Raw genomic sequence first — 27,123 nt, 5'->3', positions numbered from 1 at the left:
CAGAATCTATGGAGCGAAGGAAATAGGCAACGTTTCGGGCCGAAACCCATCTTCAGGCCGTCTGAAGAAGGGTTTCGGCCCGAAACGTTGCCTATTTCCTTCACTTCATAGATGCTGCTGCACCCGCTGAGTTTCTCCAGCTTTTTTTGTGTACCTTCAATAAACTAAGCTATGCAGGTTCAGATTAACATTTCTATGTTTTGATTCATCTGTTCCCTCTGTGTGTTTCTTTGTACTTTATTTCTTTAGGAGACATGTGTTTCTGAAAACCTTAAGCTTTTCTCTTGCAAATTACGTAGCTTATATAAAAGTCACTATCCAAGCGGTTCTATTATATACTATTTCCTCACTTGTGTGCTTCCCCCTTTCAAATAGGTCAATAATATATTACAGCAAATAGAGGGGGTAAAAAGATTGTTAAATTCAGTTTGAAGCATAATGTCAGTGTAATTTCAGTGAATTCTTCATTGTTTAAAGCCCTTCCTTACAAAATAGCTTGTAGACTTTTCAATGCCATGGACTAAAACTAATTTTATACACGAAATCTTATATTCCTTTGGAAACATCCAAGTAATTGTGGTTCACCACGTTGCTGCAAATCTGGCTGATGTTTACCCATCAGTTGCAGAAGGCACCAATTTCTATTCCATTGATTAATTATAGCATGGCTGGCTCACTCTGGGACTGCTGCCCTGGAAACAAAGCCAAACATTTAACTTCTGCATTCAAGGTTACAAACATGTTTATCGTTTTACATATGCTGCATTGAACTTTTATTAATCACTGCAAAAATCCCAATCTAGATCAAAATGACTGTTGAAATGCAAGTTTGTAGGGGAGGGAGGAGAGGAATTCTGCCGATAGACCGACACCAATTGACAATGCTATAGTTCACATTGTTTAGCAGAGATGGGGAAAGTTGAAGATGAAGGGAGATGTATATTAGTCAAAACAACAACAATTGGTGGATTTTGTGTCATCTGTCAAACAACAGAAAACTGTGCTGTCCACTCTGGAAGAAACTATCATTTCAAAGAAGGGGGCAACAAAAAGAGATGATGATGAAGGTAGTCTGAAACCTAAAGAGATTCCAAGACAGAAAGGAATTGAAATCTCTGATATGGAGCCTGCCATTGAGACTTCAATTACCAAATGGAAGACTGGTGAAGAGCCTATGTTTACTATTGCCACAGCACACTATTTTACTGAGACATCGGGATCAAGATTTTTGGTAACTGTTGCCTTTGACTGTCACAATCTAAAGATAAAACGCATGACTTTCAGGCAGCACTTGCTTCAGTACGCTTAACACAGCTAAAACCACCGTTAAGTTTACCTGCAATTTGCTTGTACCCAGCCAGTGATCCTCCACTATGGTTTTTACTTTTGTTTGCTATTACAAATTGTTTTGTTCAATTATCCACAAAATTTAGGCTTTATCGTGCTGATCCTGATTTTCATTTCACCAGATAAACACTTCATCGACTACTGCGACTTTTTGCACAGATTGTTCACTTAAGATTCTTTTGCATATCCCTTCCTCCAAGCAAATTATTTGTAATGTGTGACTTTCCTAAGTACTAACCTATAATCTCATCCTCTTGCCTGTTTTCCTTACACTCCTCCTTTATTTTGCTTTTCCATACATCCTATTTATTCTCTTGCTCTCTTATTTCCAATCTGTATCTCTGAAACAATGTTTGTCTGTCTAATGTTGACCTAGTTATGTATGTCAGTTGGCTTTATATGTTGACTTTCTGTGTCTACACAGACAAAGCAGTCTGGTTCTGAAGTAACCGCAAAAAATGTAGACGTCTCCAATCTAATAGATTCGGCACGAAAACAAATGGATGGAAAGGAATGGGCTGCTGCTTCATCTTACAGCTGGGTTCAGGTGTTTTATATTCCTTTAAGAAATCTTCCACCCTTAACTGGTCTTGCCATTTTTGTTATTTCTACTACTCGCTATTTGTTGTGCTTTGTCTTTCTGGTATGTTTTCTACATTATAAAAAAAAACCATACTGGGCTCCATAGGACTCTCCTTTCCTGTGAGATTGGTGGTTTGCCTTTTAACATATTATTTTCCAGTCACACACTATCCTACTTTTACAGATTTCTGTAGATTTCATCGTGATGATTAGTCTCCTTTCTCCCTTACTCTTCGTTTCCTGGGCATGATATTCCAACTGAGAAATGATTTGACCATTTTTGATGATGAGTCAAGTGGTTGTATTTTAACAAACAAAAATGTTCCTTTTTTAAAAATTATCCTTGTTATCTCAAGTTTCTTTTAAAACATTTATTTACTTCCTGATGACTCTTAGACAAAGTTAAGGCATGAGAGTCTCCATCAAGTTTCCACAAGGAGCCTGAGCTGTGCCCATGGTCTTAAACTACTTATCCCTGATGGTCATTGATATTTAACCTGTGTACAGGTGCGACAAGGGATACAAAGGAACATCACCCCACCTTGTGCAAATAAAAATACTTTGAAGCACAAATCTCTGGCGGACAAGCTCTAGATTTATCCTAGAGTGTGATCTCTTCTATGCTCTTGCCTAATGTACTTTCCATGCCCAATCCAGAATGATGGCCGCTGTAACCTGAGAGTGAGCCTCTTCCACTTATTTTAGTTTGAACAGGGAAGGATCTGGCCTCTCCGTGCTGCTTTCTCACAGTTAAGCAACTGGTGATCAGGAATTAATGGCAAACCTGCGCTGAAGCCACTGACCCACGACGGATCATTTGTAACAACACTTTAATTTGGTCACACATCAAAAAAGCACATCCCATGTGCACACGTGTAAAAATAATGGTTTAGGCTCCTTGTAAATTTGCTATGTGCTCCCTATTGCCTTAACTGTGCAACGTGCAAGAATCTTTATGATTGGAGATGGGCTTCCTATGAATCCAAGGATGATGATGCTTGAATAAATACTTGGGAGTTCTCAGCCTGTATTTAATTACCCTGTTCCATGATGCTCCACCAGCAGGGGGAGCACAACTGGAGGAGACAGAACAATGGATACATCTGAGAGTAATTGTTCGTAGAAAATCCACAACATTGACACTGTGAAGCTTCATGACATAAATATGAATATTGTAATAGACGACGCCTGCTTGGTTATGCTATCTATCTTTCTTTACCAACTAAACTAATGCTCACCCATGATCAATATCACTTTGATTAAGCATGCGATTTATGAAAGTATTTGGGAGTGATGCATTAGTATATATGACCATGCTAAGTGTGACCAAACTGAGTGCGTGTGAACAACCCAAAGCCATCTGGATAATGTTAATTCACCCCCATGGGGGGGGGGGGGGGGACACATCTCTCTTGCACTGAGGATGCCCACCCTTTTATTGTTTGGCATGCATCCTTCCATAACCCTTTCAGTAGTACTAAACTAGATCAGTTCTAAACATGCCTAATACTCTATCTTTGCATCCTTGAAGCAACATAGACAGACCATAGGTGATCTTGAAGACCTAGCATGTCCCTTCCTTTATTATGCTCCTTAAGCCAGGCAGATCTCTTCATTTAGGGATGATGGACCATGCCATGAAGCTGCTTCAAGAACACCTTAAACTTAGATGGAAATATTCTATGCAAACCAGCAGTCTCTGGATGGAGCAGATCACCATGGATCAAGTCAAAGTTCTGCACTTACCATATCCAACTGGATATCGTAATGGATATGATAAAAATTAACAGCAACAAACAGTTCAGCCTTCAACACGATAGTCCCCACCAGACTGGCCGGGAAGCTACGGGAATTGGGGCTCAACACCTCCCTGTGTGCCTGGGTCCTGGACTTTTTCACCGCCAGGCCGCAGGTAGTCAAGATGAGAGGGAATACATCGAAGTCCCTCACCCTGAGCACAGGATCGCCCCAGGGTTGCGTCCTCAGCCCCCTATTGTACTCCCTGTACACACATGACTGTGTGGTTAGGTTCAGCTCCAACTCAATAATTAAGTTTGCTGATTACACTGTGGTGGTGGGCCTGATCTCAGACAATGATGAGAAGGCCTACCGGGAGGAGGTGGCTGATCTAGCACTCTGGTGCCAGGATAACAGCCTCCTCTTGAACATCAAAATAACGAAGGAGCTGATCATGGACGGCACATCATCCAAGGACGTACACTCCATTGAGGATAAATGGGGATCCTGTGGATAGGGTGAGCTGTTTTAAATATCTGGGAGTCCACATCTCTGAGGAAATGACATGGACATCACACGTCGCAGCACTCGTAAGTAAGGCAAGGCAGCGCCTTTACCACCTCAGGCAATTGAGGAAATTCAGAGTGTCTCCGAGGATCCTCCAGTGCTTCTATGCAGCGGCTGTGGAAAGCGTCTTGTCCGGTAATATTACCATCTGGTTTGGGAATTGCTCTGCCCAGGACAAGAAGGCTCTGCAGAGAGTAGTGCGTTCGACTGAACGCACTATGGGAACTTCACTCGCCCCCCTGCAAGAACTATACATCAGGAGGTGCAACTCCAGAGCCAATAAAATCATGGGAGACCCCTTCCACCCATGCAACGGACTGTTCCAGCTGCTACGGTCAGGCAAACGCCTCCGTTGCCATGCTGTGAGAACGGAGAGGTTGAGAAGGAGTTTCTTCCCAGAGGCCATTCAGACTGTAAATCCTATCTCACCAGGGACTAACTTTACTGAACGTTTTTCCTTCCAATATTTAATATGTAAAAGAATATGTGTGTGTTTATGAGTGTGTTTATAGTAGCAATGTTACAAAATTTTGAGATTTTAAAAATCAAGTCTGCAATGTATCCCATCAGATAAAGCATAAAAATAAGTTTAATTTGACACCTAATTTACTTTCAAATCTCAAGTATTTAAAAAGTTATGGCCATTTTCATACTCGGAAATTAGCATCTTGTTCCCTATTGATTTTCTATGGACATAACAAAAAAGCTGTGATTGTGGACAGTCAAAAGCACATAACTTTCTTAAAAATTAAGAGAACTGAATGAAATTTTCAGTTATTATAGATTGAAGCATTCTGAAAATCAATCTTACTTGGATGACCTGAAATTAAAGCATATAATTAGTTAGTTACCCAATTGGAGCTAATTTCAAACTTCAATTACTAGATCTAAACATCTATCTATTTCTTAATAAATGGTTAACATTTTTAAATAGCCTAAGTGTCCAAATAATATTCACAAATAATTCACAATAAAACATGATTTTTAAATCTCATTTACATTAATTTATAGGCCAAATGGAAGGAATTTAGTGTTCAATTGCAGTAAATTAAAGTCAATTTAAATCAGCTTTCTACTGGGTCCCTGTGAACGCGCTGGTTTAGAACGTTCACATTGCGCTAGATGCCCTCAAATGCCCAGAAAAATACTGCGGGATATAATGGGCCCAAAATGAGCTACTCGCAACTTTAAACTTTGTATAAAGGGATCTTAAGAAGCCCTTTTTAATGTAAAAATAACCAGCCTACCTTCTGTTGTCTGCTGTATGAGACCCTGCCGGTTGCTGGTGGTCGGGGGTTTAGAGGTTAATGTTTAACCTACTATAAAAATTATATAAAGCCTTTAAAACTAAAAATAGCTAAAGCGACAGAATATTCCAGCGATTTACCATTAATAATTAACTAGGCTGAACATCCTCGATTTGAACAGCCTACGGAAAATCGCGTTTTAAACCCTCCCCCCTCTAAACGGCGCCAAAACCGCCCACACGGGCTGGGACAGATTTTCAGCGACGCTTCAGGTAGGCTTTGCAACATACCTATTTATAGTTTGTTTGTTTGTCTTTTTTCACAAAGTCCGCGAGCATTGCCACTTTTCATTTTACTGCACATCTCGTGATATGTGACGAATAAACTTGACTTGACTTGACTTGACCCCCTTCCAATTTATTGTCAAAGATTGCAGAGCCATAAAATAAATGGAAAAGATAAATCTGAAACTTTTGTTGTCAATTTCATGCTTCCTGGTGAGGTCCCCACCATCATAGAGCTCGTTTTTCAGATTATTCAACTCATAAAGGCATAAGCCTTTAAAAATAATGGCTGAGCCACCTTATGACTTGCTGCATCTAGAAAAAACTTCAATTATACCATGGTCCAAAACCAGTATACTTGTCAACATGCTGTTAAATTGAATCTGAAATTTGATGTTACATGTTATGTGGCTGTTTTTTTTTTTTTTTTTTTTTTTATATTTTATTTTATTAGAAGTAAGCACAGTCATATGGCACCAAAGTGCCTAATATATATTTTCATAATACATTTTTATGTACAACTTTTTTTTTTTTTTTTTACATTGAAAAAAGATGAGAATAAGAAAAAGAAGTTAGATAGTAAAGGATAGAAAGATGTGAAATATATAGTGTGTGAAGAAAGAAAACGAGTAAATGAAGAAAGTTGAGAGAGAAAATAGTGAAAAGAAAAGGAGATCATTATTTATAATCTTGACCAACCCTCGTCCAGTCCTGAAACAGTTATTTTTTACAATTGTGTTGCACCATATGATTCCAAAAAAACGACGAATGGAGACCAACTCGTTATGAATTGGTCTGATTTATCCATTAGGAGGAATCGCATTTCCTCAAGATGAGCGGTGTCCAACATACTTGCAATCCACATTTTAAGCGTTGGTATTGATGTACCCTTCCAAAGTATTAATTTTTTTGCTATTATTAAACCATAATTAAGGAATAGATTTTGAGATGTGGCTGTTCTTACCAATAACAATGCATATTTTGGATTTCTGTCCCAGCATCGTGATGTGTGACCTCAATTTTTATTCATTTATGAACAAAAGTGTTGTTTAAGTGATATAGAGTGAGAATAACTATCACTGACATGGACAACCTTTGAGCAACTGAAGTAAAAAACACTCGTAAAATTAAAGGCCGTGGGAATCAGTAAAACTCTTTCACTAGCTGGAAATATGTCCAGTGTAGATCCTGGGACATGTCTCTGGAATTTTTTAGGGTAGTGTCCCTTGGCCCAAACAGACTAAGGCATTAGTAAATTTCCTTCCATGTCATGCTAGAAACAGGAATGTTTGCTTATGATTTCAGTTTTCAATTCCATTTGCAAGACTTCACATGGCCAAAGCAGCAGGACTCAGACAACATTCATGCTTGGCTGAATGAAGGCATAACGTTCACATACTACAAGTGCCAGAGCTAGTGACAGATCCATCAGCATCAACAGCCTTGGTTGAAGGAGGTGAAAGAGAAGTGAGAACTTGACAGTTGTCACTACTGACCAGAAACCTATCAGGATCAGCCATATTAATCCCATATCTGCATTAATCCCATACCTGCAAGATCAGTTCAGAGACTGAGTGCCCTGCCCTATAGTGAGTGACTTCCCTCTGACTCTCAACCCTTTTCCACTGCATACAGGGCACAATCCAGAAGTAGGAGTGTAGTTCCAACAGCAATCAAGAAGCTTTGGACAATTCTGGACAAAGCAGGTCATTTGTCTGGCATTCCTTCCCATCGCTCTCCACAATCACTCTTAGCATCACCAGCAAATTACAGGTGCAATGCTAACCTTCCGCAAGCTGCACTGAGTGCATGTCCTTTCACCATCTGCACTGCAGCGGGCCACAACGCAGTTCCCCTCATCACCTTGAGGACCATTTAGATGGGACCATTAATGGCCATAACTATGACGATAGTTATTAATCAGATTGAATTGATAGTGCTCAGTGGTACTGAGTGCACCTGTTACAAGGGCATCGGTAATATGAGGACATCCAAAGGCAAAAACTTGGAGAGGCTGAATATCTGAAATGAGCACAGAAAATGCCAGTATACCCAACTGGTCAGGTAGCATTTATGAGGGGTAAAAACAGAACCACTGTTTTGGATTACTGGCCTTTCCATGGAGTGAGTCCAACAGCAGATTATCAGAAGGTGGTTGTATGCAAGGTGCACATGGGAAAAGTCATTACACTTGCGGAATTACATATCACAATGTGTGTAATGAGCATATCTGTCCATTTGATTTAATTGCTCCTATTACCAAAATATGTATTCTTATGCTGTGGCTAGGAAATTCTTCTTTGAAGTTCACTTTCAAGAAGAGATGTCCCAGTACGCCTTTTATTTTGTATCTGAGCTGATAACCTATTCTATGACGGCAAACATTTTGCATCCACCAAATCAGCTGATGGTTTGAAAACTCTCGGTGACTAGATAATGTTTGAGAGGAAGGAATGTACATAAAAATGAGTGGCAGGGTCATGAAAGATGGAGAAAAATGATTGACTAAGGAAGAAAAACTGCCTGAACATTTTTGTAATTATAGAAGACTTTACTTTGTATACATTCTGTGCCAAAGGCATGCCATGGATCAATGTATTACATCAATCTGTGCCTTGCATATGGAATATCTTACCCAGCTTTTGACTTTAGATTTCATCATACTTCCACAGACTGAGCATTTAGACACAATAAAAACTGAATTTTATAAGTGTACTTTTTCCATATTTAGATTGTAAAACGTACAGTTCAATTAAAGAGGGAGTTGGCTGATAGCTCCTAACACAACGTGTCACCATAGTAGCTATTCAGTTTTTTTCTTACACTTTCTCACAAGAGTTTTTTTATCTCTCCAGAAACCTGATCTGAATTTGGACGAGAGTCCCAAAATGGTGCAACATGAAGTCCACAAGCAGGAGAAGAGCATGAAGATAATTCAGGAAACAATGGTGATGGAAACGAAGCATGGGATGAATGTGCATGCAAGCGAGGATGCTTCTGCTCTGTGCGCTAAGCTGGCAGGAGATGGGAGGGAAACTTTAACAGAGGCGAGCAAAGCTCACTCATCTGGTGATGCAAGGGGTCTAAGTTGCATGGCGACCGTGGAGATCAAAGAGGACAATGAGGCAGCGAGTGCCAAGGAGGATCAACCAGGAGATGAAATTGTAGAAGGGCCACCTGCTGCTCAAGGGTGGGTGGATCAGCCTGAAATGGCAGGCAAACCTGCAGAAAAATCTGAAACGCAACCTCAGTTTGAGGTAACTGGTTCCCCTCACCTCCTTACCAACGTTCATAACCATCCCCATTAATCCATTTGTTTCCACAGACACCACTATCAACATCTGCACTGTTTATTATTTTACAAGCAAACACCTTCAAATGCTTTGCAAGTAGTGCCTGTGTTGTGTAATTGCTGTTGAGTTATAAGATTTGTATCACCCGTTACGCACACCTGATACTTTGTTCCTGTCATCAGGTTGTTTCAAATTTAGAAACATTGGGGGTAACTTGAATCCAACATGGCTGGTAGGAAACTGATGTCAGCTCAACTTTAGTTTCCTTCAACATCAAAATCAAATAACAATATCAAACAGTTAAGAATAAGGGGTAGGCTATTTAGGACTGAGATGAGGAAAAACCTTTTCACCCAGAGAGTTGTGAATCTGTGGAATTCTCTGCCACAGAAGGCAGTGGAGGCCAATTCATTGGATGTTTTCAAGAGAGTTGGGTATAGCTCTTAGAGCTAACGGAATCAAGGGTTATGGGGAGAAAGCAGGATGGGGTTCTGATTTTGGATGATCAGCCATGATCGTATTGAATGGCGGTGCTGGCTCGAAGGGCCGAATGGCCTACTCCTGCACTTATTTTCTATGTTTCTAAAATTACACAGGCAGCTGACATTTTCCTCCATGAGCAGATAAAATGCCTCATTTGTCATCATGGCCGGATTTACATATAAGCTAGACAAGCTTAAGTTTAGGGCCTCGAGATCTAGGGGAGCCTACTCAACTCGCTGCCTTACCGAACCCGTCGAACCTCGCCCTCCAGCAGCCCGCAACCGTCGCCTTACCTGCAGCCTGGACTCAGCACCGGGCCTGAAGTTTCCACGCTGCAGATTCCCACTCCCCTGGGTTTGACTGTGCTGGGTCCTAGTGCTAGCCCCCCCCCCCCCCCCCCCAACCCTGGTAATCTCAGTGGCTGTTGCACTGGGTCTTCCCCCATCCCCCTGTGATTCTAGCTCTTCCCCACCCACACTACAGTCTTCATACCCCCCTACCCCCTAACCACCCACCAGGGACTGGCGGGATGGGGGGAGGGGGGGGGGTGAGCTCACAAGTGAAATTGCTTAGGGCCTCTCTTCATCTAAATCCCGCTCTGTTTGGCATGCCATCTTATCAACATTAATTTTGAAACAATGTGCAGTAAGCTGCAGCTTGATGTATGGTTTCTGCACACCTGCAATGCTCTGGCTTTGTCTTACGCTGACACTGTGATGCATTCTGTTTCTGATTTCATTTTGCTATCGTCAGATTATTGCAAATGACTGATAACCTCCTGTGGTCATCTGACACTTAAACTTCATTCCTGAATTGATGAATTCTAATTAGACCCAAGAAATTTCGGGTGTTTGACAATGAAAACTTTTGAGTTTTTATTTATATATGTTGAATAAAGTTTGACTATAATTTATCTTGGTATTAGAACATATCTCAAAGTAGTTAAACTTTGTCATCTGATTTATACACAGTATTTTTCATCTCTTTTTGGGACAGTTTTGATGATTATAATTTTATATTTTTTAATTTTATATATCTTGAACAACTTGTTTGGATCAGGGAAGCAAATAGCAATCCATAATTGAGTATTAATAACAACTAGCATAGGCCTTGGGAACCTCAGTGCCAGGCTATGGGAAAGATGTGCCGCTGAAAGTAGATAATCTGCACTTTGTGCCAGAAAAAAAACGAATCTAAAATGTGTTTTATATAAAATTGCAGATTCCTGTCCTTAACCATCATTGGCAGAATATTTTCAAAGTGCAAATAGAGGCTTCTTTCCCCCTTAGTGTTCTTGGTCACTTGAGGAATACTGGACATACTTTGGTACGAATAGCACTTGATGTTCTCTCACAAGTTCTGTTTCCTTTATGCTGTGTGCATTTGCCACATTTACTGTGAATTAGCACAGATATAACTGGAGTCCTCGCAGTGTTAGTGAGAGAAGGCCCCCAACTGGTCACTGTATGGAATAGCAAGGTGACAATTTATTTCCCTGCCCCAATGAGCACTACTTCAAATTCATACCAAGCAATGCAAGGTAGTAGGGCAATACAGAGACTTGCTTTTTAATGCTATATACATGCAGCAAAAGGTTTCCATTAATTCCTAATCATAAATAGCTAGGTATATCTGGATTATTTAACTTTTTCCTTAAACCAGACAAGTTTATGCTAACACACTAATATTTAGGAATGTAATGGACCAGGTTTAAGTGTCGTCTATTTTGGACTCATTCTCCCAAAGAGGAAGAATATCATCATGTGCAATAAGTCCCAAACTGATATGACATGCCTCGTGGTGTAGCTTGGTAATGGCGAGCCTGAAAAATGTATAACTATTATTGTCCTTTTGTACATAGCCTCCTGTTGTTAAAACGGAATCAGTTAGCTTTGACAGCATGAGTAAAGAGGACGGAAAAGAAGTTTGCACCAAGGATGTACCGGTGGTTCACACTGAGACTAAAACAATCACCTATGAATCAGCAAAGGTAACAGTTTTGATGAGTCTCTGTGAAGTTCATCATACACTTTATAGGCAATAATCAGAAATGTTAAAATGTTGCTCATGGTTACCCTAGCATTTACTGGTGCAACTATATTGTTGTTTGATTTAAACCCAATGCATACACTGAAATTTGAAAATACATCAGTGATTTAGAAGATGTTTTAGTTATGATTCAAACTGTATAGCCTGGAGCATACAAGAACAACAGTGATATATATATAAATGAAATGTGATACTGGTGCTGTATGGTTCAAAATACTTTTTGACCGGTGCTTCAAGGCTAGAAGGCTGGACATACTAGAGGATTAGATTGGAGGTTTGAGATGTAAAGTTTGAAGAGCTGCAGTGTGACTAGCACATGGATTACAGACACCATGAGCCTTTCGCTGTAGAAAGTTGCACACTGAGTGGATTTGTGCCAATAAATTGGTTGTGGAGCCACTAGAGTATGAGTAGATTAGTTCAAAAAACTTAAGCATGGGCTAAGGAGCTCGTTGGAGGATGCTGAGAGAAGCCAGCAAAACTAGGATAGCACTGAAACAAATTTAAATTGTTTTTATTAATAGGTAAAATAAATACATTTACATCGGGTTGTAAGAGTAGGCAGCAGAGAATAGTAGATTTTATTACTAAGTGGTAGATCAGTGGCTGAAAGGCATGCAAATGTGCTTTGTGTGTTTGCATGCTGGATGACTATCAATGATATACACTTGTCAACGTGCATAAAACAGTATCCATTCTAAGACTTTAAATAATGTAAAAATGTCATCCTAACATTGATATTTGGATAGCTGAATCCTTTTAGCCATTTGAAAAATTTAGAAAAGACAATTCCTTTGCAAGCTTAACTATAATTTATATTGAAATAAGGTGCATGTTACTCATAAGCAATCCATGGCCGGCAACAACAGCTCTTTATTTCCATTAATTATAATAACTATATACTTCTAGATGTTGTAATGAAAGACCTTTGTCCAAAATCCAGAAGTGATTTACTCAGAAATTTTCAACAGAAATATAGCACTTTGCTTGTCACAACTTCTGGACCAAAGTCGCTGCCTCAAAAAGGCAGCCAGCACCATTAGAGACCCACACCACCCTGACCACACACTTATTTCACCCCTGCCATCAGGAGGAAGGTACAGGAGCCTGAAAACTGTAACGTCCAGGTTCAGGAATAGCTTCTTGCCTACAGTCATTTGGCTTTTAAACACTACAACCTCAAATAACCTCTGAACTATATATTGTTGTTATTATTGTTTGTTTTTTTGTGTGTACATATGTGTGTGATCTCTCACTCTCTCTCTCTACATATATATGTGTGTGGGTGTGTGTGTGTGTATATTTGTGAGTATATACATACACTGAACATTTTGTTTCTCTCTTGTTTATTATATTTTATACAGTGTACTATGTTTACATATTCTGTTGTGCTGCTGCAAGTAAGAATTTCATTGTTCTATCTGGGACACATGACAATAGAACACTCTTGACTCTTGTTCATTGTGGTTCTGGTGAACTTCAAGAAAAAGCCTGAATATCTTCTTTTTCTTTGTTAGTTGGACGCAAATGCTGAAAGTGACCCAGGTGTTCTAATGAGTGCTCAGACGATCACCTCAGAAACTTCAAGTACCACAACCACTACACACATCACCAAGGTAATTTTCAAATCTGATGTCGATTTTAAGCCAGTTGCCTGGATACAAAATAGATTCAATTGCTAGACTGTTTAACCTTAAATGATCTTTGCTTAATTCTCATTGATCTGCTGACTAGGTTTATTTTTTAGAAACTTCCTCCTTTTTTCTTAATTACAGTATTTTAGGGGATTTAAATAGTAAGTAAAAAGAGGCAGATAATATATTCCTGGTCAGGGAATCAAAAATGTTGTTGCTATGATTGACCCGATCACAAGGCACACTAGTGATCTCCCATTACCAACATGAATGATCCATTGATAATCTTCAGAATATTAAAACAGAAGTGCTTTACCAGGAAAGATTCTCTGCAGCTTGGAATTATAGCAAGTAGTATCACAATACTGAGAAATTAGAATTTAAATAAGCAACATATCAGTAACATGTGCACTAGTTTATCAGTTGTTGCATGCCCACAGTATGGACCAAGGCCGTGTTATAAAAGCTTGAGGCATGGTGCCTTCAGTTGGTGAGTGTATCAAAATGTTTTCAATTGTTTGTTGCACCCAGAAGGTGTAATTTATGAACTATGAATTCCTTTGGGAGCTTCACTAAAAAAGGAAGAATTGAAGGGCAGTTTACAGGTAGCAATATCAGGTCATTCAAAGTTTCAGAGAGTTATACAGGGGTGGAACAGGCCCTACAGCCCAACTCATTCATGCTGACCAAGATACCTACCTATACTAATCCCAATTGCTTCCATTTGCTATCTATCGACCTATCCAAATGTTGTAAATGTAACTGCCTCTGCCATCCCTTCTGGGAGCTCTTTCCACATGCCCACCAGTCTCCATGTGGAAAAACCTGCCTCTCAGATCCCTTTTAAATCTTTCCACACTTAACTAAAATCTATGTCCCCTTATTTTACTCTCCTAACATGGGAAAAAGACTGTGACTGTCTACCTTATCTTTGACCCTCATAATTTTATAAACCTCAAAAAGGTCACCCCTTGGTCTCCTTTGCTCCAGAGAAAACAATCCAGCCTCTCCCATCCTAACAACTCAAGCTCTTTCATCCAGTCAACATTACTGTAAAACCTCCTGCATCCTCCAACTTAATTTGAACCTTCCTATAGTTTGGCAATCAGGACTGCACCAATTGCTCCAAATTCTTTTTCACCAATGAATTGTGCAATTGTAACATAACGTTCCAACTCCTCCACTCAATGATGATCAGCTGATGAAGCCAAATATGCCTTCCTCAACATTCTCAGGGAGTGATGTCCTTGTATGCCAAGGTCTTGCTGTTTAATCTGCTGCATTGCTGTTACAGAATAATGAAAGGCATTGGTAGAGTGGATGTGGAAAGCATTTTTGAACTGGTGGGAGAGTCTAGGACCAGAGGCTCAGAATTAAAGGGCGCTCTTTTAGAAAGGAGGTGAGGAGGAACTTCTTTAGTCAGAGGGTAGTTTATCTGTGGAATTCATTGCCACATGGAAGCCAAGTCAGTGGATATTTTTAAGGCAGAGATAGACAAATTCTTGATTAGAACGGGTGCCAAGGGTTATGGGGAGAAGGCAGGAAAATGGGATTAGGAGGCAGAGATCAGCCATGATTGAATGGCGGAGTAGACTTGTTGGGCCAAATGGCCTAATTCTACTCCTATAACTTGTGAATATCACTTGCCCGACCATGATGTTCACTGTCTATGTCTTGGCCTCTTTTAACTTCCCAGAATGCATCACTTCCCACTTGTTCAAGTTAAATTTCATATTTTCTCCACCACTTGCTGACCTGCTGCTCTGGTTCCTACACCATGCAATACTAATCCTCCCAAATAACACTCGCAACTCTCCATGTAAAGATATTGCTTCCACTCCAATTCGGGTGCAGTCCATCCCTCTTGTACAAGTTCCACCTGTTCTTGAAGTGAGCACAATAATGAATATATATGCACAGTTCATTAGCCATCTCTTGAACAGCATGGTCTTTCTATTACTTGCCTCACTAGCTCATTGCAGGGTAGTAATCGTGAAATTACAAACCTGGAGGTCTTGTGTTAACATAGAAACATAGAAAATAGGTGCAGGAGTAGGCCATTCGGCCCTTCGAGCCTGCACCGCCATTCAATATGATCATGGCTGATCATCCAACTCAGTATCCTGTTTGTTTAAATTACTCTGCAAATTCTATTTGCAGGACTTCAACTTCCTTCCTGCCTATAGCATTAACACCGATATGGACCATGACCTCTCTGGCTGCTCACCCCTCTCAGAATGTCCTGTGGCCAGAGACATCCATGACCCTTTCATGAGCGAGGCAACACACCATCCTGGAATCATGTCTGCACCCCTGACTATAGATTCCCCCTCAATATTGCTGACCTAAACGTAGACCTATCCTGCTGTTCAGCCAAGCCCGAGATGGTGCTGGTGTTCTAGCTCATGATATTGTTTGCCCGCGAGAGGGCATTCCCCCATCCCTCACTACCCCAGCAGTATCCAGTATTGTTAAACTTGTATGAGAGGGAGATAGCAACAGGTGACTCCGGCACCACCAGCTTGCATATGCTGGCAGTCACCCATCTTTCTGGCTGAACCTTTAGTGTAGCCACTTCCCTGAAACTAGAGTCTATACCCCTCTCAGCCTCCTAAATGGTCTTCAGTGTGCAAATATATAGTTAAAAAGATAAATGTCCTGGACTTAATGAGAAATAAATCTTAAAAACCTTGCCATGATTCAGCACACCCTCTTCACCAAAGCCCAACATTCACCAGAACCACTCTGGGACCTTTTAGCAGCACTTTCACATCACCGCAGCCTCTTCAGACTTGAGAGATACAGTGCAGAAATAGGCCCTTCGGCCCACCGAGTAAGCCATCGACCAGCGATCACCCCGTACACTAGCACTATCCAGCTCGCTAGGGACAAATTACAATTTACAGAAGTCAATTAACCTACAAACCTACACGTCTTTGGAAATGTGTGAGGAAACCGAAGCACTGGGAGAAAATTCACGTGGTCACAGAGATAATGTACAAGCTCCATTCACAAAGCACTCGCAGTCAGGATCGAAACCGGATCTCGGGCCCTGTAAGGCAAAAACTGTACTGCTGCACCATTGTGCAGACCTAATAGGATGGAGAATGACTTAAAAAATTGCTAACATCAACTGCATAAATGTGCTAAACGAAGAAAAAGTGGTGAAGGTGGAATATTAACAGAGTGGGTAAATCCAAAATGAGAACAGTTTATATAACATATAACATATAACAATTACAGCACGGAAACAGGCCATCTCGGCCCTACAAGTCCGTGCCGAACAAATGTTTTTTCCCCTTAGTCCCACCTGCCTGCACTCATACCATAACCCTCCATTCCCTTCTCATCCATATGCCTATCCAATTTATTTTTAAATTATACCAATGAACCTGCCTCCACCACTTCCACTGGAAGCTCATTCCACACCGCTACCACTCTCTGAGTAAAGAAGTTCCCCCTCATATTACCCCTAAACTTCTGTCCCTTAATTCTGAAGTCATGTCCTCTTGTTTGAATCTTCCCTATTCTCAAAGGGAAAAGCTTGTCCACATCAACTCTGTCTATCCCTCTCATCATTTTAAAGACCTCTATCAGGTCCCCCCTTAACCTTCTGCGCTCCAGAGAATAAAGACCTAACTTATTCAACCTATCTCTGTAACTTAGTTGTTGAAACCCAGGCAACATTCTAGTAAATCTCCTCTGTACTCTCTCTATTTTGTTGACATCCTTCCTATAATTGGGCGACCAAAATTGTACACCATACTCCAGATTTGGTCTCACCAATGCCTTGTACAATTTTAACATTACATCCCAGCTTCTATAATCCATGCTCTGATTTATAAAGGCTAGCATACCAAAAGCTTTCTTTACCACCCTATCTATATGAGATTCCACCTTCAAGGAACTATGCACGGTTATACCCAGATCCCTCTGTTCAACTGTATTCTTCAATTCCCTACCATTTACCATGTACGTCCTATTTTGATTTGTTCTGCCAAGGTGTAGCACCTCACATTTATCAGCATTAAACTCCATCTGCCATCTTTCAGCCCATTTTTCCAAATGGCCTAAATCACTCTGTAGACTTTGGAAATCCTCTTCATTATCCACAACACCCCCTATCTTGGTATCATCAGCATACTTACTAATCCAATTTACCACACCTTCATCCAGATCATTGATGTACATGACAAACAACAAAGGACCCAACACAGATCCCTGAGGCACCCCCCTAGTCACCTGCCTCCAACCCGATAAACAGCCATCCACCATTACCCTCTGGCTTCTCCCATTCAGCCACTGTTGAATCCATCTTGCTATTCCTGCATTTATACCCAACAGTTGAACCTTCTTAACCAACCTTCCATGAGGAACCTTGTCAAAGGCCTTACTAAAGTCCATATAGACAACATCCACTGCTTTACCCTCGTCAATTTCCCTAGTAACCTCTTCAAAAAATTCAAGAAGATTAGTCAAACATGACCTTCCAGGCACAAATCCATGTTGACTGTTCCTAATCAGACCCTGTTTATCTAGATGCTTATATATATTATCTCTAAGTATCTTTTCCATTAATTTGCCCACCACTGAAGTCAAACTAACAGGTCTATAATTGCTAGGTTTACTCTTAGAACCCTTTTTAAACAATGGAACAACATGCGCAGTACGCCAATCCTCGGGGACTATTCCCGTTTCTAATGACATTTGAAATATTTCTGTCATAGCCCTGGCTATTTCTACACTAACTTCCCTCAATGTCCTAGGGAATATCCTGTCAGGACCTGGAGACTTATCCACTTTTATATTTTTCAAAAGTGTCAGTACTTCTTTTACTTTGAACCTCATAGTATCCATAGCTAATCTACTAGTTTCCCTTACCTCACATAATTCAATATCCTTCTCCTTGGTGAATACCGAAGAAAAAAAATTGTTCAATATCTCCCCCATCTCTTTTGGCTCTGCAGATAGCTGTCCACTCTGTCTCTCCAATGGACCAATTTTATCCCTCGTTATCCTTTTGCTATTAATATAGCTGTAGAAACCCTTTGGATTGACTTTCACCTTACTTGCCAAAGCAACCTCATATCTTCTTTTAGCTTTTCTAATTTCTTTCTTAAGATTCTTTTTACATTCCTTATACTCCTCAAGCACCTAATTTACTTCATGCTGCCTATAATTATTGTAGATCTCCCTCTTTTTCCGAACAAGATGTCCAATTTCCCTTGAAAACCAGGGCTCTTTCCAATTTTTACTGTTTCCTTTCAACCGAACAGGAACATAAAGATTCTGTACTCTTAAAATTTCCCATTTAAATGTCCTCCATTTCTCTTCTACATCTTTCCCATAAAACAAAATGTCCCAGTTCACTCCTTTTAAATCATCTCGCATCGCATCAAAGTTAGCCTTTATCCAATCAAAAATCTCAACCCTAGGTCTAGTTCTGACCCTCTCCATAATTATATTGAAACTAATGGTATTGTGATCACTGGACCCGAAGTGCTCCCCAACGCATACCTCCGCCACCTGTCCCATCTCATTTCCTAACAGGAGGTCCAGCACTGCCCCTCCTCTAGTAGGTACCTCTATGTATTGCTGCAAAAAACTATCCTGCACACATTTTACAAACTCCAACCCATCCAACCCATTTACAGAATGTGTTTCCCAGTCTATGTGTGGAAAGTTAAAATCTCCCACAATCACTACCTTGTGCTTACTACTAATATCTGCTATCTCCTTACATATTTGCTCTTCCAATTCTCGTTCCCCGTTTGGCGGTCTATAATACACCCCTATAAGAGTTGCTACACCTTTCCCACTTCTCAATTCCACCCAAATAGCCTCCCTAGATGAGCCCTCCAATCTATCCTGCCAAAGCACTGCTGTAATATCTTCCCTGACTAGCAATGCAACACCTCCACCTCTTGCCCCTCCAATTCTATCACACCTGAAGCAGCAAAATCCTGGAATATTTAGTTTCCAATCACAGCCCTCCTGCAACCACGTTTCACTGATCGCCACAACATCATACTTATAGATTAGAAAATGTGAATCACGCAGATACAGGGATTTTTGAAAAGTTGAGAAGTGTGAGCGGAGAGGACTGACAAAAAGGCAAATGAAATTTTTGGTTTTACTTTTCAGTTAGAAGTTGTGAACAATTTGTACAGTATATTATTTGTATACATGCAGTATTGTGTGTTCTTTTAAACACTCGAATCATAGAATAATACAGCCATGGATCCTATGACTTTGCCTAAAAACTACTGGGTAGTTGACTTGCTCAACCATTGTGATTGAGAGTTTATCTAAACTTGAAGCAACTAACTATATTCGTATTCCTGTTTAAAGACTGTGAAAGGAGGTGTTTCTGAAACGCGCATTGAGAAGCGAATTGTTATTACTGGAGATGCTGACATTGACCATGATCAGGTATGTTACCTATGAATGTATTCAAACTCTTTTGATGTAAAATAGCTTTAAAGCACAATATATTTAAAGCACAAATCTGGTGTTTGGAAACACTGCTCGCCAAAGGAAGATTAAAATTTTATGTTATAAAATATGGCAAACTGCATTTCAAGTTGAAGGAGCTGTAAGTCATTTAATAGGATAAAGATTCAATTTTCAATCAATTCACGTATTTGAACTTTAGTTCGGTGGGTTGAGGACAAGAGCATCTTCACTAAAGTAATATTACTTTGAGAACAAGGTTCTGTCACATTGGCCATAAGACTCTCTTGGTGAACCACAGCCAGCACAGAAGATGGTGAAACCAATTGAAAAATCCACTGCCCACTGAAAGAATATACACGCCCTCAAGACGAATGAGATCAAATTTAAAGTATATGAATTTAGCATACAAATATATGACATACTGCTCCTTCCTGTAAAAATCTTACGGTTTTCTTTAAATCATTTCCATCAGTGAAATAATTGAGAAAAAAAGTCATAATTCTCCATCCTGCTTCTGATCATGCATGTCCCACCTACTGTTTTTACACCTCGGGGGCTTTCTTTGGGTTAGGCCCTGGCTCAGGCAATTAAAGAAGCCAAAGAGCAACACCCTGATATGTCTGTGACCAAAGTAGTGGTACACAAAGAGACGGAGATCACACCAGAGGACGGGGATGATTGATCGCAGGTAAGAACATACAGCATCTGCCTGCTGTGCAGTATTGCAGCATTCTCTGCGTAGCTCTGATTTTAATTTGCAGCTTTTAACTCTATAACCCATGTGCAAGTGCTTTGGATTGGTCTACTACCACATTTGGTTAATGAGATATAATGCTTACTTATTTAACTGATCTGGTTTAAGATGTTGAAAATATATTGAAAATAAACAAATGTGTGTTGCACATATAGACCAAATCTGAACTGGTGCTAAATTGGCACCCAATCTGTCGATGTCCTCTCTTTTTCATAGAATTACTGATGGCGATCAAGATTTGTTTTGACAGGATGTATCTTCAAGGTGTTTGGGATGTGATACCATGTATGATTAATCTGGATGAAAGAAAAAAAAAGGTTTTGCTTTATACTAGGATCCATGGGTTAAAGAGTGATTTGCGTGGCTGCTTTTGGTTATTTGAAGAAATAGTTATTCGCACCCCTGTGATTTCACTAGTGTGTGTCTCTTCCTACTGTGCTTTTGCATGCATTAAATCATCTCATATTTATGCCATAACCATTTCATTTTATTGACTGGAAATAAACCATATTAATCTACTGTTCCATGACTGTACTTATCCTTGGGCAAAATGCTCTAACATCAGTAATTAAAATCGAGCATTTTTTAAGTTAAAAATAAATCAAGGTATAGGGTTTAGTTAAATTAGAAAATATTAACAAGCTTGAAAAAAATACTGGCTTGTTGAAAGTTGTATTAATTTAATGGTAGTCTGAAGAAGGGTCTCGACCTGAAACGCCACCTGTTCCTTCGCTCCATAGGTGCTGCCTCACACGCTGAGTTTCTCCAGCATTTTTGTCTACTATTAATTTAATGGTGGTTATTTTTACTTGAATTAACTCAATTCAAGTTTTGTACAGGTGCACAACCTTTTATCCGAAAGCCTTGGGACCAGACACTTTTCGTAATTCAGAATATTTCGGCTTTCGGAATGGAAGATTTTTAGCATAGATTTTAACGGCTGGCTCAGTGGCAGAGTGCTCGTTTCATATCCGCAAGGTCGCGAGTTTGCGCCTCGATCCCGGCAGTTACTCGATCGCGAGTTTGAGTCTTCAATGTAGTTTTTTCTTGCAGAATAGGAGAGAATAGGGAGGGTTAGGCTGGGATCATTCTCTGCGAGATAATCTTAGTGCGGGAGACAAGTATAGGAGAGGTGTACTGACTGTGTGGGCAGAACTTTGGAAGGGATTGCCCACCATTCTCAAAAGCCGCTGTGTCTCCCTGTCCCTCCAACTCCAGAGGAATCCGCTGCCCGATGGGCCGCTACGGCGACAAGTGGCAGTTCGCCCACAGCCCGAGCTGCGCCCCCTCATCCGCAACCCGGGTTCCTCTGGAGTTGGAGCGGGGCTGGGCTAGAGTTGTTGCTGGCTGTGAGTCTCTGGGATCTCTGTGCTTGCAGTGGGCCTGGGGGTCGGTGTCCCGATGAGGGGACGCAGCTCGGGCTGTGGGCGAACTGCCTACTTGTCGCTGTAGTGGCGCATCGGGGAGCGGCTTTTGGTGGTCCTGGCGTCTCTCAGCTCCTGTCCAGGGGGGTGGCCGGAGACGTCAGGACCAACAGGAACCGGCTCCCCGATGGGCCGCTACAGCGACAAGTGGCAGTTCGCCCACAGCCCGAGCTGCGCCCCCTCATCCACAACCCGGGTTCCTCTGGAGTTGGAGCGGGGCTGGGCTAGAGTTGCTGCTGGCTGTGAGTCTCTGGGATCTCCGTGCTTGCAGTCGGTGTCCCGTTGGTCCTGACGTCTCCGGTCACCCCTCTGGACTGGAGCTGAGACTGGGAACTGTACCGCCCTTGCCCCCTCCCTCTGCAACTGCAAACAACCCCACAGTTCCCAGTCTCAGCTCCTGTACAGGGGGTGACCGGAGACGTCACAGCCCGAGCTGCGCCCCCTCATCCGCAACCTCAAGACCAAGACGCACCTTGCACACCATCAGCTTTGGTCCCTACGGGGAGCGTGTTCCTCTGGAATTGGAACGGGGCTGGGCTGCTGCTGGCTGTGGGTCTCTGGGATCTCCGTGCTTGCAGTGGGCCTGGGGGCCGGTGTCCCGTTGGTCCTGACGTCTCCGGTGACTGGCACTAGCTCCGACGTGAAGACAGTGCAAAACCCCCGCGCTGGTGCAATGGGCGGGGAGCTGGAGAGGGGAGGGAAGGTGTCACACACATGGCCGGGAAACAGAGGGGTGTAGGTGGGGTGAAACTGAAGGGAGCGACAATTTGCTGCTGCCTGCCCCCTGAGTTAAAAAGTTCTCATGCACCGTGTACCGTGGGAACTTTTTAACTCAGCGGGCAGGCAGCAGAAGATTGTCAATTATTAACCCTCCCCCCGCGCAATATACCCTCACCTTCTCTTTTATGAATGGGGATTTAGTTCCCCTTTCTTCGAGGACCGACCGGAGGTTCCGCTGTCACCTCTGCGGGCCGCCCTCGGTGAACGTTTTCAAGGACCTTTCTTCAAGGACTGAAAAAATGTCGCTATTCGGAGGTTTTCGTTATTTGGAACTTCGGATAAAAGGTTGTGCACCTGTACTGGGAAATTTTATACTAAAAACCCAGAAAAAACAAAAATAGAATGTTGACGTTTTGGCATCAGGAATTTTGATTAAAAATCACATTTCCTTTGAATTACTGATTTGTCATCCGAATGAAATGGGAGGTTTAGAATGAGTTGATATTGGTCTTTTTTTCTGAAAGGGTTCTTGCAGTTCACTTGATCTTGATCAGCCAAATCACTTGCACATTAATTATTTGAGAGCTCAAATAATTAATCTGCTGTGCAATCCTATCTAGAAAACCCACGTTTTATCAGTTAACATTGTGGGATTAGTACCTTGGCCTTTGATTGTGGTGCTTCTGAAATCATCACTGACCTTTACAGTTAAATTCTGTTAAATTCTTCAGGTAATTTGGAGGATTGGATGCATAATGGCCAACAATGCATGAACATTCACAACTAAGTGCACTGTTGTGGCATATTATTAGCCAATAACTATAGCATTTCCTGAAAGAAAAATCCGGAAAGTTTGTGTGAAACTGACATTTTTTAAACTCTTTAAAACCACGTCAAGTTTCAATGTACTGTTCGCCTAAAAGCTCATCACACCGTCACGTCACATGTTGGATTGTATTCTTCTGATCCAATAATATACAATATTATCATTGCACAAATATGTAACTGTGTCTTATTTAAAATGTAAATTGCAACCTTTTGCCTTATTTTTTAATTTTAGTCCAAACTAAGCTTTTTGTTTGAATTATGTGGCTGCCTAACAATTGAACGCTGCAGTTTGCTGCTGTGGACTTTCCCTGAAGTTTGCATTTTTTTGTTTCTCTCTAAAATGAGATGCGTCAGCCGCAAGCTCAGACTAGTCTTGTCTTTGCATCGTGTTCTGTTATATGAAACTGTAAACACAAGATGGGGTCTGCAGAATATTTTAAGAACGAGAAAGATGCAATTTATGGACATTTCAAACAAATATTGCATACTCTGTATTTTGATATTTGTAAATGAAATACTAACTGGAGTAATTATTGTTGTTTTATTTTTCCTTTCGCAGGAGTAACCACATCTTCACAAAAGAAGTCATGCATACACATCATTAGGAATGATTTTGGAGTCTTAATGGAGTCATACACTTGACTTCATTTGTCATGAATCCATCCATTAATGATCTTTCACATCAAGCGTATTGGAGCACGTTGTATGATGACCCTCTCACTAAATGAGAACATTTGCAAAATCTTTTCATTCCATCATATCCAAACGGCAAATGAATATTGCATGACTAGAAAAAAAAATCTTTTATCACACAAAGAATTAAAAAAACACACATTTTCACACTCATAGAGTAAGGCATTCACACCACTTAAGTTATCTCTTAGCAGCACGTTCATGCAGCAAAAGGGTACATTGGGATATTAATATTTTAAATGAAACATGCAATTCTGCCTTTGACAGTTTAATAAAACTATAGCTGAGCAAGGTAGTAGGATAAATGATGTGGCAGTAATTCGTTTTAATTGTACCTGGGATCATTTATAAACAAGCAACTTTCACCCCAGAAAACTGGTGACAATGTTAATTGTATCAAGGGATTATGTCATACCTTACAGTAGATGTGCCAATAACAGTGTAAACCCATATCTATTCTCATAGTACGGAACTTGAAGCTTGTAACTGGAAATCTTGATATACAATGGTAATGCCTGTGAAAACATGAATAACCTTCAACAGTTTAGAACAAGTTGTTTTGCTGCATCTTGTGCTTTGTCAGCATAATTTGATGTCTCCTAACAGATTTTTTTAAAGGAATATATATAAATATATATTTGAATGATTTGGTTTTGTTAGATAAGCATATTCTTTTATATTAGAACCAAAAAGCCAGGTAGGGAGACCTCCATTGATTATAGTATTTGACTTCCCATGGTGGAAACATCAGAGTTCCTTTTAAAACTGACTTAGTTTGCTCAGTTTTCTAATGCTAGTGATTGTGTCTGTTCTAGAAAGTTTTTTTCTGTTTATTACCTGCGACCTCTCATTTTAACTTTGATGCCATTGATTCTTTATAAGCACTCTGCATAGACTTCAGATTCAGAGCAAAGCCTTAAATTAAACATAAAATAATAGCAAGCCCTCATTGAAAGCTTTCAAAGCATAAAGCATTTATAATTTACAGAAAACCACACATTGCTCACTGTAGGGTACAACATTTTAATCAGATTTTCTGTCGCAATGTAATAAATTTTGAATGTATGTTTCTTCATGGTGAAATAAAAGTGGTAAAAGGCATAAATACTCTACTGTCTTATTCTGTTCAAAATTCTTAACATGCAGGAATTTAAAAAAATATTTTGGAATTCTTTAATCAGCCTGGGAATTCTATCATCAGCATTGTAGCTGTAATGAAGGCCAAGCTATCAGCATTATTATTCCTTGAAATTGACGGTAACTTCTGGTAACCATGTGTGCAGTTAATCATACAAATCCAGAGGCAATTCTCTACATCTGCACTGGGCGTATTGTTAAAATCTTCACAGAGGCAATTAACACATTCAGTGTTCAGACTCGGCATAAAAAACAACTATTACTGCACTATTCTCCCTGTTAAAAACATTGAAAATATTATGCCTTGCTGAATGAGGTATAGCTAAGATTTTAAGTATATTCGGAGACATAATTGCTGCTAGCCCCCCAAAAATAATTTTGTATATGGAGTCTAATTGCCTGAATAATTATTTTTAAAAATTCCATGAATTTTAAAGTTATTTTATATATTTTAAGTTTTACACACGATATTTCAGCCTACATGTTAATCCATATGTATGTCCCACATTTATGTTGCTCAATGTAAAATGTTTAAAATAAAACTTAGCTTTTTACTTGGTTTGCTGTCTGTCAAAGTTTTTCAACTGAATTGGATGAAAAGCCAAGTCATTTACATCATTTTTGCCGACACATGAAAGATCCACTGAAGAAGGTGCCAGGCGTGAAAATCCAGGCCACAGAACACACTTATTTTTGTGAGCTGAGTTCTTTGAGGTGAAAGAAGATAGCACTGCTCCCAATAGCATTCTATGTTGACAAGGAGAATTTTGAACTTTGAACATCATCCGTCTTGATACCGTGTGGGAGATTATCTATTTTGAGTTATATTGCGAACCGTTTTCTGATGTGGACCACAACTACTGAGAACTTGATTACAAATGCTGCTTTCAGTCCATGCAAATAAGATTAAGTAACGATTATGATCAAGTTTAAGTCTCAGAGATCATCAGCAGCAGTGGCATTTATCTCTACTTTACTTTCCTTTTAAAAATCAATACAACTTATAACATTTTTGTTTCATCTAAATAAATAAAGTAACAATGCTGTTTTGCTGGGCACTGCATCCCAGGCCTGTTTTATAACTTATGCCTGAAAGGGGACTTGTATTTGAGTGGGTGTTATGCAGATAGCAATCAGAGGCTGGTGCTATGAGCTCAATAGATAAAGCTATTTTCATATAACCTCCAGCACTAATCAGACACTATTGTCTCTTTAGAACACCTACTTCCACCTAGTGAGATCACAGTAATTGACAAGTGCTCATCTCTGTTGACATTTGTGCAATCATTAAGTGATGAATACAGCCTTTAGTAATTTTAGCTTGCAGTAACAAAATACATTTATTGCCCTTGAAAAGGATTTTATCTTCAAATACTGCAGCATTAATAACTATGTTATTACAAGTTGCAAATTCTACCACCGCCGCAATCCTCTTTTCCCCATTGATACAATTGTCTTTATAATGTGGTTTTCTGTAACATCAGGTTTTTTAGGAAAGCAACTATCATGTTTTAGCCCAACTGCTGGTAAAATATATTCTTATTCTTGTCCTTCAATCACTGTTACATACTTCACTTCCTGCTACTTCTACTTCCCTCACAATTACTTATGCCACCCTTCTGCCTTTGATGTCCTGCTGTGCACATCTTCGTTGGGTCAATGAGAATTTGATATTGGAGACTCAACTTACTCATGATACCAGAAAGGGCAAGGAGGGAAGAGACAAGGACTTTGGGACTTTTGCCTTCCATCACAGTGAGGAGGTGCCTGGTGGACTCACTGTGGTGGATGTTAAAAAACTGTTGAGTGTGTGTTTTGTTATTTTATTCTATGTTATGACTACAAGGTTAAACCATTCCGTTGTACTGTAAATGTGCAATGACATTAA

At 40.3% G+C, this 27,123-nt stretch overlaps 1 protein-coding gene across 17 annotated transcripts in view; it reads left to right on the top strand.

The window, feature by feature from the left end:
* The window catches only part of epb41l3a (erythrocyte membrane protein band 4.1-like 3a), a 171,194-nt gene extending 145,991 nt beyond the window's left edge, over positions 1–25,203 (top strand). For 8 of the 17 annotated variants that reach the window (XM_055633724.1, XM_055633725.1, XM_055633726.1 and 5 more), the window contains 8 exons: positions 995–1,231; positions 1,772–1,894; positions 8,620–9,021; positions 11,402–11,530; positions 13,107–13,205; positions 19,575–19,655; positions 20,251–20,367; positions 23,965–25,203. In XM_055633724.1, coding sequence (XP_055489699.1) covers positions 995–1,231; positions 1,772–1,894; positions 8,620–9,021; positions 11,402–11,530; positions 13,107–13,205; positions 19,575–19,655; positions 20,251–20,361 — 1,182 coding nt within the window. In that variant the 3' untranslated portion in view covers positions 20,362–20,367; positions 23,965–25,203. The remainder of the gene's footprint in view (positions 1–994; positions 1,232–1,771; positions 1,895–8,619; positions 9,022–11,401; positions 11,531–13,106; positions 13,206–19,574; positions 19,656–20,250; positions 20,368–23,964) is intronic. The other 9 variants (XM_055633731.1, XM_055633733.1, XM_055633732.1 and 6 more) reach the window with 5 other exon arrangements.
* The last annotated feature ends 1,920 nt before the right edge of the window (positions 25,204–27,123 follow it).

Source organism: Leucoraja erinacea, chromosome 4 (genome assembly GCF_028641065.1).
Source record: "Leucoraja erinacea ecotype New England chromosome 4, Leri_hhj_1, whole genome shotgun sequence".
NCBI lineage: Eukaryota > Metazoa > Chordata > Chondrichthyes > Rajiformes > Rajidae > Leucoraja > Leucoraja erinaceus.
This window is presented reverse-complemented; position numbering and strand designations above follow the sequence as displayed.